General features: G+C 45.6%; 3 protein-coding genes across 3 annotated transcripts; 2 read left to right on the top strand and 1 right to left on the bottom strand.

The window, feature by feature from the left end:
• Positions 1-357: 357 nt before the first annotated feature.
• On the top strand, positions 358-2,272 carry RhiXN_10634 (uncharacterized protein; the record flags this gene model as incomplete). Its single annotated transcript, XM_043330450.1, has 7 exons — positions 358-374; positions 427-482; positions 968-1,300; positions 1,440-1,589; positions 1,634-1,767; positions 1,824-2,089; positions 2,137-2,272. 7 exons carry the CDS (start codon positions 358-360, stop codon positions 2,270-2,272), a joined length of 1,092 nt encoding a protein of 363 aa, XP_043184547.1.
• A 3,859-nt stretch (positions 2,273-6,131) lies between these two features.
• Positions 6,132-8,623, bottom strand: RhiXN_10633 (Jacalin-like lectin domain protein; the record flags this gene model as incomplete). The annotated part of the gene is made up of 14 exons (XM_043330449.1): positions 6,132-6,177; positions 6,235-6,343; positions 6,397-6,580; positions 6,636-6,812; positions 6,869-7,062; positions 7,125-7,442; positions 7,496-7,556; positions 7,615-7,692; positions 7,744-7,800; positions 7,850-7,868; positions 7,919-8,333; positions 8,396-8,411; positions 8,466-8,524; positions 8,584-8,623. The coding sequence occupies 14 exons, from the start codon at positions 8,621-8,623 to the stop codon at positions 6,132-6,134; spliced, it is 1,773 nt and encodes a 590-aa protein (XP_043184546.1).
• A 1,038-nt stretch (positions 8,624-9,661) lies between these two features.
• Positions 9,662-13,771, top strand: RhiXN_10632 (Tyrosine kinase specific for activated; the record flags this gene model as incomplete). The annotated part of the gene is made up of 20 exons (XM_043330448.1): positions 9,662-9,801; positions 9,861-9,897; positions 9,953-10,024; positions 10,393-10,470; positions 10,524-10,736; positions 10,794-11,170; positions 11,228-11,321; positions 11,378-11,512; positions 11,575-11,649; positions 11,703-11,777; positions 11,841-12,053; positions 12,122-12,456; positions 12,506-12,568; positions 12,621-12,660; positions 12,712-12,774; positions 12,837-12,977; positions 13,026-13,070; positions 13,128-13,205; positions 13,272-13,496; positions 13,553-13,771. The coding sequence occupies 20 exons, from the start codon at positions 9,662-9,664 to the stop codon at positions 13,769-13,771; spliced, it is 2,718 nt and encodes a 905-aa protein (XP_043184545.1).
• Between the last annotated feature and the right edge of the window lie 161 nt (positions 13,772-13,932).

Raw genomic sequence — 13,932 nt, 5'->3', positions numbered from 1 at the left:
TCTCAACTGACAGCAGTCGCACGTCGTTGTGTTAATTATTGGCGCAAATGCATTGTTATGTACATCCGAACATCAAGCCTTTATGATCGCAAGAAGCAATCGATTGGGCTGAGCTCAGCGCACAATAAACCTTGGCCGATGAGCTCAACCATATTTGGAAATACTTACCTCAAAAAACAAGGCTCTCCACAGCATAACCACGTAAAAAGCCGGATTGGTTTATAGTTGACCGAGCCCTGTATGATCCGTAGACATATATAACTCCATGCGCTCACCACTTGGCATTCTATGTTCTACCCCAATTTTTCCAACGCCCGCCCCCTGTCTCTTGTGTCCATTTATTCAACCCAGTAAGACATGTATTCAAGAACCAGGTATGCGTCATTACATGACCGTCATCCAGGCTCCCAATACTGAGTGCCTTAGCAACGCGAATATTGTAAAGGAGGGAGAAAATAGTCATGGAACCAAGGAAGGAGAATGTAAGCTTCATAAAATCATTCCTATTTGCGGCCTCGCCTATGCTCCTCCTTAGGGAACTTGGCCTACAGCTCACGGAGCAGTAGCCTTCTCGAAGATCATTGCATAACCGGCACTGCAAGCAAATCAAACAACACACCAAGGTGAGCGTACAGCTTGGTGTATTATGTCGACTTGCTTACAATTTTATCCAGACCATCAGCCCCTTTCCAAAACTCGCACAAGCGCGCGAATTAGTTGATGGCATATATATCCGCCAGAAAGAGTAGGAATAATGAGCCAAATCAAGTAAAATAGTACTTATTTTATTATAGACCCAACATTGCTTGGAGAAGAGGGGTTAGACTCATGATGATATATCAAGGTTGCTGACCAACACGCAACTGAACTCGGTTTGGGCCAAGTGGGTCTGTCAGACCGATCCTTCGACCAACAAAGGCAAGTCGCATGCTTATATCCTAACCAAATCCTGCTCACGTAATATCAGATTGGGTAGATATTGAATCAAAGCTCACACTTCTGTTGACGGAAGATCGCACCGCGCGTTCTGAACGGGATCGTGCAAAAGATAGAGAAATAGCCCTATCAGAAAAGCTCAGCGAACTATTGGAGGAACTCTCACCGCCTGTTAATTTTTCAATCCGTCACCGCCAGTCATCGATGTGGGATTATACCTCCCCATCTTCATATCACCCACCGTTGCCGTCCTTCATACATATGCACGATTGGGCTATTGTTAGAGACCTGTGGAAGATGCATTGCACCAAGGAGGATATGCTTGCTCTCTTTGGAGAGCATACAGACCATCAAGGGATTGATAGTTGAGTGGAAGCGTGGGATCGAATCCCATTTTGCAAAGCTGGTGCAAGACAAGAAAGGATCACGTGTACAAGCCCCCCTTATTCAACCGACGATACTCCGGTTTGAAAGCACGGCTGGCTCACTTTTGAATTATACAGATGCGCATAAAATGCTTTTACAAGGCGATATATTCTTTTACGATACCGAGAAGAACCATTCACCTCCAATTCCAATGACCTACGGCGAAATTCTCGGCAACAACGGCCTCATCGCATCCTCGTTATCCCTCAAACCTAATTCGGTGTTGCGTATGCCAGATGCAAACCTCAGCAGGTACAATTTTATTTGGAAGCCCACCTGGTTGCATGTGATCTCATGGCATCAACACACATAACCACCGCATCCTACCTTTCGTTGGTTGGTATGAGTGCCGAATTTCAATGCAAGAGGTGTCTTGATGCTAAACAAGTGACTTGGGTAGAGTTGGTAAGTATTGGAACAATTACGAGAGGCTAAAGTACATTAATAACTATTGTTGACAGGTGCGCCACTACATCATATCTAATGAGTTCTTCAAGAAGAATCTGAAGATAGTGCGCTCACTCGGTGGATGTATCACGCACAGAAATGCGCATGATACTTACCTTCCCACCCAACAAACCATGGTTGGATCTTGTTCAATCGATCCGCAAATGGAGCTCGACGCACACACGGGCAAGCGCCGCAAAGGCCTATTATGCGCCCAGGTTCCGGGTCTGAAAGACGTGGTTGCCCCCGAGTGGGCAATCGTTAGGCACCTTCAAGACGTGTAAGTAAATCGGGTTAGTTATGTTATCCTTTTTTTTTTTTGCTTAGACCGGCGCATACACTTATCAGACACGGAATTGCTGAGCCGGCGGCGTGTTTGCACTATACACCTCAGCACGTGTACGACTCTATTGCCGACTTTGGAGGATACGGCCTCCCACCCCACGATTTGGCATTTCTCTGATCTGGCTTCTTGTGAAGAATTACTCCAATCGCTATAACGACTGCCTGAATACTGTCGTCTAAGATACATTTTCCTCTTGAAATTTTTACAGCCTGGGATTATTTTTGTTTCTAACTCTGCGTGTAGTCTTGTTGTGATTGTTGCCATGTAATTGTTCTTGTTCTTGTGATATATACACTTATTTTGCGCGGAAGAATGCAATGGATTTCATCTCAAGTCAATCCAGTCAACATTGAAGGGCTGCTCACATAATTGTACCTTACAGTCATTTGGGGGCTGTGGACCGGAGCATGCGGAGACCCACGAGCCTAGTCTTGCGCGAAGGATGCGACGGCTGAGTGACGCGGCCACGTAATCATTGGATGTTGGTCGTTGCCGACCACATCTCATCGCGCGTTCGGTCCATCGACGCGCCCTTTCTCTTTTTAAGAAATATCTTAATCTCTTCCCTTTGTGAGATCCTTGCCTATGTACAGGGTCATTTATGTATTTTATATGACTTTTGGGGATCCTTGCCTACATGAAGGATCACTTCTTAATTCATGGCCAACATGGCTCTCTTGCCCTAAACGGCTTCCTTCCCCTTAAGTGGGTTATTTTCCTTAACCGGCCTTCCTCCCCTTAACTGGGCTTATTCCCCCTTAACTGGGTTGTCTGCCATAACTGGCTTCTCACCCTCAATCGGCTTTCTCCACCGTTGTGGCTCATTAACACTGTGGTGTGATAAGATCCTGAAAATCAGTACATCAGTAAAAGATTCCTTTTTTCAGTAGGATATGGTCTGAAAATTACAATGTTAGTATGCCTCCCTCAGCATGAATCAGACTATGGAAGAATTGATAGCTAAAATCAGTATGTATTGATCTTGATTTCAACTCAATTCTCACTTAAACACACGCACTGATTTTCAGCATTATAACCTTATACAGTGTAAGTTGAATTGTTGTTGCGGCTCCTCAAAGCTGTGTGGTTACTACGGACTATTCCTAACTATTACATAATTTTCAGGAAATGGATGGTTCGTCTATATTGACCTAATTCCGTTGCCCAGGCCTTTGGGGGTGACCCGCCGCTCTCCCACTGTCGGCGTGTGCCTGGTCAACACACGCCATTGCGCGCCAGTCGCGTCAGTCGCGTCGGCCTTTCGGGGGGGAGTGCTGGCTCGCGTCCAGGTGCCCCAGACCCCACATCCGGTGCATATGTGCGCTGGGTCGCCCAGACCAGACTGGTACCTGACGACAGATCATATCGTGCGTGTCTCACGACCGCCAGAGTACCGGAGCGTAAGAGTGATATTGCTAGTTGTAAGTGGGTTGAGTCTATGATTTCATTGATATGGCATGATCCTATCAGCAGGAGAGATTAACATTTCCAAACTAAGGTGTGGATATCGGTATGATAGCGGACACTACCTGATTTAGCTCTCAATATACTGTTGTCTTCTTGGCACAACGGAGTAAGCTCTGAATGAGCAGCATGTATAACGAAAACCGCTTCAATAAGTAGCCGATGAATGCATACATGATACACAAAGTGAAACGAGGCTATAGCGAAGGAACAAGCGGTGAGAAAGGGTGCCAAGGCAAGGTTATGTCTTGGATAAATAACGTAGCATTACACACCCTGCGTTTCATATAATGCATAGCGAGGAAAACGCCAGTCGTTGCTGACTTATCTGTAGCCAAGCAATGAGGATCCGCACTTGCGTGTTAAGGAGCGTGGATTATTGTTGCAGTGACTGGCACCAATTAACGGAAATTGTTTGTTTGGACATGTTAAGACAAAATCAAGGAACGAAATAGCAAGAATATGGCCTGAAAGAGCCATCCCTGGGTAATTATAAAAGACAAGTCAGTTGAGCCCGTCGCTGCTCATCCCCGTTTAGACTACCCCAGCACCCGTACTCTCGATTTCGGATCACTGTATTTCCCCAGTCTGGACGGTTTGGAAGTAATTTAGTGCATAATGGGGCGGGGAGATATTACATCCAATAAGAGCGTAGCTGATAATTTCCATTAGAACCTTCCCTGGATCTTCGGCCTCCGTATGATAGTGTGGATTTTACCCCTACTAATGGAGAGTTATGACACGATGTGACCATATGAGACGATGTTGACATGAAGTCGACTTGCTGTACATAGACTTAGTACAAGGCTCTGTGCTATTGAAGCTGAGGTAGGAGAGTATCGATATCGGTTAAAGCAATGTTTGAGAGAGAATCAATGACTTTGTCCTTTACTAAGATGCAGGGAATCCATTGGAGCACGTACCCAGTCAGTCGATTCTGCCCTCTACAAGTAGCAAAGTTCTACGATTCCATAAACCTGTTTTGAAAGCTCTATGACTGCATCGCTTGCTGATGAATTTGAAGGTATATTAGTGCCTAGTTATGAGATATTAAACTCAATATGAATACATTTCTTGTGCGCACGAGCTCCGTGGAGTATTAGCATCCTCCCACTTGCACTGCGACCGTCCGGAATTTTTATGGATATGAGTAGATTTATAAATAGGGATCAACTACTGGCTCACTGTCTTGTCCTATCTCTTTCTATTTGTAGTCTACTTTTTCCGTTCCATTTTCTACATCCCTTGTTTGAGTTCGTCTTCCTCCCCTAGCTACCCCATATTCTGATAATAGTCTATCCGAGAATCATTAATAGTTATAATCTGAACATATAGGACCCCAAAAGCTTGTCGGCCGTTGATGTGGACGTTTTCTGACGAGGTTTGCGGAGACGCAAAATAGTGACTTAGCTGGAGCATGTAGTGGGTCACGTGACTACCGCTTAATGCCGTCTAACCTCCTCCACTGTCTGGCCTCGTACACACCGAGTGCCTCGGCAGGCCTTTGCGTGCCGCTTTGATCCCACCCGAAATCCCGTAACCTCACGAGAGCTGGTTTGGGCCACCCACCCACGAGCCAGACTCACGGTCGGGCACCCCGGTCCACCCTCGCTGCTTCGCAGCCGCGGGGGTTCCCAGCCTTCACCGGTCTAGGTCTCGTGGCCGGCGGGGAACGAGTGGACAGAGGATAAGTTTTTTTACTCCCGCGATAGGCGTCGGAACCAACCATTAGCTCCATCTAGACCGAGTTCTAGTGGACCAGCAAACATTCCACTACATGTTCTTCAATCTTTTAATTGGAACTTCATTACCCGGGACACAAAGCGATTTAATCTCTGTACGTAGAGAATCTCGTACCGTAGTTCCGCCCTATCCGAAGATCTCATAGCCGTCGATCAAAACGTGGAGACTGACTGAACAGGGGCTCGTCCGGTACGCCACACTGACGGCGAGGTCTTGTGCGTATACCTATCGCCACACCTGACCGGCATAAAGGCAGCCAACTTCAATTGAACTGGTTGTAAGTGATTGAGATAGGAATCAATCGATACCGGACGGGTGAGGTCACTTGTCAAATGGACATGTACGCTGCGCTAGTATGGGCGCTCTTGCGTCACTGCTATAATGGGGGGGGGCGTCGACCGGAGCTTCAAACGTGTAGCAAGCTTATCACCAAGGTAGCCTGACATAGATGCGCTTCTGGCGATATTAATGGGAGAGAAAATAATATAAATTATCACAGGTCGCATGAGTCTCTGAAAGGAGGCAGAATGAATGCCATGAGATGTATGTTATGCGGGGTGGCTAAATGACTTATAAATTACACTCACGCACGAAGGAAGTCAGAAACAACCGATAGAAGATCATAAAAATTTCTGAAAACCGCATTACAATTTACTCCGATTCGAACACTAGACTACACCTGCAGAGTAGTATTGAAGAACAAATTTATTTCATTCTTGCCTTTCAATTCACGACAAGCTCCTTCGCCTCCGGATGTCACAATAACCTGCTAAAGTGGGACCCAGGCTAGCATTATACCGTTAAGCCAATCTCCACTATAGTAGGTGACCGTCAAGAAATCAGTTGAAGGTTGATCACGTTCCCAAGCTTACCTTTTGCCGCATATATAGTGCAAACGTGTAGCCTTACCGTCACCCGTGGCGGGTGCTTGGCATCTAAAGTCTTCTCCGTCGCCCCCACCAAAGATATCGCTGGTCCGGCCTAGAATACTACACGATTAGCTGGCCATCGGCAAATAAACATTGAAGCCCGACCTTTGTTAGTAACGAAACACAGCTGAACAATATACTTATTATAGCGTCCTAGAACAGCCACGATATCTTCATCGGATGCCAAAACGAAAGTATGCTCCTTCCCGCCCGAGTTCGAACCCCCATGATAATCAGCCTTTTGAGATTTTGTGCCACATCCTCCGGGGCCAAAGTATTCATACGTAACCTAATCGAGATACTTGTTAATATCCCGGCTTTCAACTCGACCGATTATCAATTACCTCTATGCCATCGATGTACGTTCCACATTTTATACGGATGGATTTAATACGAGCTGTATCAGACTGTTTTACAAAAGGCCAGTCAGAAAAGGGAGTTCCTGCCACGCCGCCATAGTATTTGGAAAACTCCCTATCGCCACCTAGTCCCGAGCCTTGAACGTCGTGTCTCCACAATGTCTATAACCAACCGTTATTCTTAGCATGGGCAGAGGGGCACCAGAGCTCTTACTTACCCGTAAGTCATGTATTATATCAGATTGAACTATTCCAGAGAATGCGGACAAGCAGCCTCCTGAACTGCGCATAACTGTCGGAGTGCCGCCATCGGATCCAAAGTGCTGTGAAGTTATGCCTTTGCTAGTGTTCAATTGGAGCCCACAGACACCCTTTTGATCCTTCCACAGGATTATATCGGTTACATATTCACCTGGAATGCATTTCAAAGTAGTCTAAGCATGCAAAAGTGGCAAGCCGCAATTTGTGCCATACCAGCTGTTAATGTTACTTCGTTGTTCGGCGTCTTATTCGATCCGTATGTGACTGGAGAGCCCTCAGTTGTGTACTTTACCGATATTGATTTTATGTAATATCCATCGGAGTAAAACGCGATCTTGGAGATTGTGTTATGCACATGAGAGGTTCCGTCAAATGAAGTTCCGTCTGATGTGATGGCTTTGGTAGTAACCGGGCAGTACGTCACAAGCGATCGGTGGAGCTCGTTCAGTCTGAATTGAAGTTCCTTGGAAAGTATAGTCGTAAGGTGCGTCACTTTGATAATTCGTACTCGCTCCCATTGGTGTGGGGGTACTAACGAAACAAGACATTAGTGCGCTTTGTCTTAATAGAATGGATCAGCGAACCTGGCCTACGTAGCCACTCTTTGACATTATCCTCGCTCTGGAGGGTAGTCGGATCTCCGCCCTATGCTCGAGAGACAAAAGATGATTAATATAGCATTCGTCACTTCGTTTGAACATACCTGTGTGGATGCCCTAGCTGAGGCTGACATCGATAGCTGGTGAAGCCCCAGATACGACCGGTCTGTGACTTTCAGGTACTATATAAAGTTAGAGTGTTTTTTATTGAAGCCAGCGAAGAAATAATGTACATTTCTGGCGACGGGCTCCAAATCGGTCACTGCCAACGAGATACCGATATCAAACACCTAGTAAGATGGTCAATCATTAATTACAGCAGTGACCAGAGAAGGTTACCAGAGGAATGACATCACCCCTATAAGTAGGTGAGCCTCTACATTTTGACCATTTTACTATGAAACTGACCACTGTTCGAATATCTGATATACAGCTTCAGACCTTTCAAAAAGGCTGGGGCGCTTCAAGGCCTCTTCGAAAGCTTTACTGAGCTCCACAGTCGGTGAAAGGTCCTCTGCTGAAAGATCAACCCTAAGCTTTTGTATCAAAACATACTTGGTAGATGACTGGATCCAAGAGTTCGCTTGGTTGTTGCGAGCGATCCTTGATACGGCCCAAGGCGATTTGTCCGAAGTTGATAAAGCCGAGAGGGACCAGCCTTTGTGCACATAGTTCGTCTCTCGTCTGTTCTCCGTTGAAACGACGTCTGAGTCAATGTTGTTGGTCTCTCGTACATGGGGCGATCGGGTAGAAATGCACTGAGCTACTCGGTGGGAAGACGGTCTTGGACCATCATTGCTATCTACCCTAACGCCAGAGAGATCTAAGAGTAATGTTAGAGGATCATACTAAAATATCGAGTTGGAAATCACCCATAACACGTACATCCTTTATCAAGGAGCTTTTCCGTCGTTAAATGTCAGTATGACATTCTTAAAACCTTATAACATCTTACCAATGTTTCTCGAGTAGCTTCGTCAAGTTCAGCATAAGACGAAGCATCTGTAGATCCTTCTACCCAATCAGATGGATAAACATTATTGTTCTCATTCTGGTGCGGCACTTGGGCCCACGAACCCCATGAGCTACGTCCATGGCCACGGGGTTGACCATGGTGGCGGCTACGATCTATGCGGTGAATATAAGTAGAAATGTTGGGTGAGTTAAGAAGTAAGCTTATAGCTAACTTTGATTGCCCTCCATTTTCTTGCGAGTGACTATGGTGGTCGACAACAAAGATTGCGATCTCAGCCACCCATATGATACACTATGACATAGCCACTCATGACAAAACTTTGATCGAGTCACATGAGCTCTTGCACCCCTCCGCGTCGACAGACTTGAGGTTATGGCTTATAATGTGGTCAATTTCAAGCATTCAACCCGCGTTTTTATCGTGCGGGGTAATTTAGGTAATAATTGCATTTTTCTTCAGAATAGGATTTTCTACGTTTTCAAAATGGAATGTTTGTGCCTGCTCCTCAACACTGCTTGAACTTCCACAGCTTCTCGTCATGTACCTGTGTGAGCTCTCCAGCACTATAGCAAACGTACTCTCTAAAATGCCGGGTTTCCCTGGGGCAGATGATTACATTTGACAATGTGATCGTGCCTAGCCAAGGGAATCAGACTCTCTTCTGGAAAACATGAGCCAGTCGTCCCAAAGGCTTTCTGGGGAAAAGTATCACGTGATTATACGCGTGCTTCTTGGTTTAATAACGAACCGCAGTATATCTCCAAAATCTATAAAAGTCGCGACCAACATGCAGCCAATATAACTATATCTTGAATGGTTCCCAATAACCCCGCCCTTTTCACTACACTTGTACTCTGTAAAACGTCGGAAGCCTAAATTATGCGAGGGTTTTCCAAATCGGCTCACCTTTAGTAGGCATTTTAGAAAATCATTCCGTAAAGTTTACAAGTCTTATAAGATACAATCAACTCATGAAGCTACAATTGAGTCTCTGTTACCCAACGCCAACCCCATTGGTTGAATTCCTAATTTCGTTAATCATTCGGCGGTGAACTAGGATACTCGGCGTTAAGGGCACTTCATACGCTCATCCGCCTGAGTACTCAAGTATCCTAGACTGATCTCATCCTAATCGTCCGTTTGGGGAATGCTGCACACCTTTTCCTTGGGACACCATGTCCACAATATACACCTCGCCGCTATGGTCGGGTGCGCTGGGAGCTACAAGCGACATCACAAAGCTCGTCCGAGTGAACCGAACTGGACAAGATCTGTATGAAGAGGCTGGGCTGGGGGGATCTGCAGATATCTTCAGGTAAGTCTAGCTAGGTACACTGAATCTGTGATGTTAATGGTAATCGTGATTCACCCTAGTGGGAAGTATATAAGGCATGACGGAGGTATGGTCAAGGTATACAAAATTGGTTGCAGTAGAAGGAGCTGGAAATAATTACCACGTATAAAAGGTCGCCATCAAATCTATACGGGCATTCGATTTAGACAATGATGCAACTACACAAATGGAAAGACTTGAGAAGGTAACGGGCTCGAGACATGGCGATCACTTTTTTCCATTCATCAAATGACACTATATGCAACACACAGAAATTGGCCCGTGAACTTGAAATCTGGCGTAATTTGAGTGGCGGGAGTAACATATTGAGCTTTTGGGAATTATGACTGGAATTGGTCCCCTTCCATCGTTTGTTTGTGAGCTCTGCCCCTGGAACCTTCAGGACGTGAGTGCTTCTCATATGTTTGGATGCGTCAGAGTATTACTAATTATTCAGCACCTTTTTCTTAGTATTTAGAACGAAAAACACCACCCCCAAGACATACGAAGATGGTAAATTTACCGGATGCTTTGTAAGAGTATATTCGTTGATAATTGGGGTGATTCCAATAGATGGCCGATACACTTCGTGGTCTCAGCTACATGCATGGACTCGGCTCAGGGCCGATTGCCCACGGGGATATCAAATTGGTGAGCGGAGCTTATGCTGCTACATGTTTACCCCTTGCGATGATGCATTCCAGAGTAACATCCTCGTAAACTCCGATGAGACAGCGTTGATATGTGATTTTGGCCGCTCTCGTCAACCTAATGACCGTACAGGTGAAGTTGTCTTGTCCGGCTCGTCTCCTTTTGCTGGCACGGTTCGATATATGAGCCCAGAGCTACTTTTTCCAGCCTCTGCAAGACCCTCGCCGGCAGCAGACATGTGGGCCTACGGATGCATCGCTCTTGAAGTGAGTCGTTCTAATTGAAAATAGGCATGTACACAACTAGATATTGTAAAACCGCAGATACTCTGCCGTATTCATCCATACAATGAAGCAAGCAGTGATGTGATGGTAGCAGAACTAATCAAAAGCGGACATCTTCCGAGTGGCCGGCCCACTGGTCCTAGAGGCAGCCTAATTAACGATACCCTATGGAGCGTGCTATCCTCATGCTGGCAAGCACAGGATTGGCGTCCGACAGCGCAGGGGTTCTTAGAGGAGTTAAATCGTATGGTGCACAGTGGAGAAGTTCCAAGCTCACCTATAGCTATGGATCTTTTCACTGCTATCGACAACCAGCCTATACCACCTTGGCCATCTGACATTAAGGACTTAAAGAATCAAATTAATACTAACACACTGGTTGAACGCTCTCGTAGCCTACGATCAACCGTCTGGAGGTAGTCATTAAATCTCGTAAAGGGATATTCGCGTGTGCTCACTCATCGTTATTCAAGGGCTCGTACAGTTGCTGGTCAGCCAATAGTAGTAAAGGTTCCACGGCTCAATGCCAGTCTTGATAATCAAACTCGACATGATCACCTAGAAATTGTGAGATACCCTTCATTAGGTCATTCTATTTGGCTTATGTTCAAGCACCATTGCAGGTATTTCGCAAAGTTGCTTCGAGCTGTTACGACGTCCACCACCCAAACATTATAGACTTTCTCGGAATTACTTCCGGATTTTCTCCACATGAAGGGCTTGTTTTTGAGGCCTGCTATCGGTGGACTCTTGCTGAGGTTCGCAATCGAACCGAGTGAACACTTTCTTATGTTCATCCACTGTACTTTCTCCAATTTAGTATCGTAAAAAAAGGATTGTAGTACTGGAGGAGTATACACGCTCCACAGATCCTTATCCAACTGCTCATAGTCTAGTAAGTGCTATGTAATCTACCCGTGTCTACCAACTGATATTAGACTGTCATAGATGTGTGACATTCTCGAAGGACTAAAATATATGCATGGGTACCCAATTCCAATCACTCATGGTGACCTGAGACCCGTAAGCATAATTCACTTTATATTTTGCTTCTCAATAGAGATAATGACAGCGGCTATTGGATAGGAGAACATTTCAATCGACGACAGCGGTAGAGCCAAAATTAGTTTAATGAGTTTCGGAAGGATGCTGGCAGCGCTACCTCCTGATGCAGCGGTGACCGGGACCATCGAATCAGTACTTTCATTCCGTTGGATGAGTCCGGAGCTCATCATCTCAAATAGGCCACAACAAACCACTGAATCAGACATGTGGACTTTCGGATGTGTCTGCTTCTGGGTAAGTAACGTTTTGATTTATAGGTGCACCGCCTTTATAATTTATTATAGACTAATTCTCCTCGCTAGCTCCTCACGCTCCTGGAGCCCTATAGCTCAATCGATCGCGATGATCTGGCTGGAGCAGAGATTATACATGGTCACTCGCCAGCTACTTTATCGCAGGTCTACCGCAGAGATTCCTGGACTACAAACGGACTCTGGAACACAATAGCTAAATGCTGGCGTCAATCACCACTGCAGAGACCTAGTGCAACTGATTTCATGAAGATTTTAACACAACTGGAAGGAAGAAAGATAGACTGGTTACCAATCAGCGTCATAGACTTGGCCGGAAAAGTCCGATTTGATTCGTCCGCACGACAAGAGAGCAAACAAGTTGCGGATCATTTGTCTATTTGGAGGTCAGCTTGCTCGTTTTTATCAACGATAGGTCACCTCACATTGTTACAGGAGATTCGATCATGCGAAACCTGAGATTTTGGAAGAAGCGCGCGTCAAGATGGCTTTCTTCGAGTTAGTGAAGATACGTTATAGAAGATCACTAGCTAAACCATTAGTGCATTAGAGCCACGTATTCGCCAAAATGGTACTCAAAAGCCACCAGAGTATGTATCAGAATATCTTGACATAGCGGTGGACTAAAGTAAGTATGATAGGTCGTTATTAAGACTGGATTTGGTCCTGAAAGTAGCGCTAATGCTTTGGAAGCCCTTTATTCGGTGATTCTCAATGAGCTTGAGTCTGGGAAGCCCGTGGCTAAGATTGAATGTCGATTTTATAGACTGTACAACACGAGGTTGCCCTCATGGAACAGATTGATCATCCATTCATCCACAGATTACTTGGGATTGATTCTAGCCTTACGCATACGCACATACCGGATATGATATTTGAACCTCTCCCTAGAATAACACTCGAGTCTGTATGTGCGTATATTCACTCATGAGTATTTGTGCTGATTGTTGTTTAGTTACTTAACCAAGGCGAAGCAGATTATGTTCGCTCCATTCAAATTGTGAGCCCGTCTTGAAATTTATTTGCTTATTTACCCCCCTTCTTCAACGCCAACCAGCTCAGAGATGTTGCTTCTGCTATATTATACCTCCACGAACATAGAGGTGGTAGTATAGCTCACGGAGACATACAACCGGTGAAGTTTATTTAGTAAAGGACAAGTTTACTACATACTCAAGTCCTGTATCTTTGATATATCTAGTCCAACATTTATATTCTCTCCGATGGGCGAGCCAAGCTTGCAAACCTTACTTGCGGGTTTCAGTACATCTCGGGTCAGCCAGCCTCGAGCTCAGTTCAACAATGGTCTGAGGCGGTTTCAACTCCGCCTCAACCGTCGTTGTATAGTAGCCCGGAGTCCCGTGCTCCATTCGCGTTTCCGACTATAGCCGGGGATGTGTGGAGTTTTGGTATGGTCATCCTCAGTGTAAGCATACGGAACCATCCAAAAGCCTGATTGTATCTGAACTTTACTTCTCTCAGACTTGCTCTCCTCGTTTTAGAGGAGTCGACATCGAGCAATATATGGATCACACTGCTAGCGGTACTCCCCCGCTCGAACTGCAAGAGGCTATTGCAGACTGTGATGACCGGGTCCTCCCGCTTCTCCGTGAGCTACTGGTACTTGAGCCCACCAGTCGTCTGGCAATCTCGCTAGTCCTTCCCAGGTTATCTCAATCAAGTTCATTGAGTGATCCTTAATCAATGGGACAAGAAAGCAATATATGCGCTCTAGTTGGGGTAGATACAATTGCGATATGTAAAGCTTTCGTGTGGATTACTCTGAATATTCTAATTTTTTGGCGTGCCTTACCTCGTTGATGATCACAATTCGAGCGGCTCTCAGCTCTAGCATAATATAA

This window comes from Rhizoctonia solani, chromosome 11 (genome assembly GCF_016906535.1).
Source record: "Rhizoctonia solani chromosome 11, complete sequence".
NCBI classification, from domain to species: domain Eukaryota; kingdom Fungi; phylum Basidiomycota; class Agaricomycetes; order Cantharellales; family Ceratobasidiaceae; genus Rhizoctonia; species Rhizoctonia solani.
This window is presented reverse-complemented; position numbering and strand designations above follow the sequence as displayed.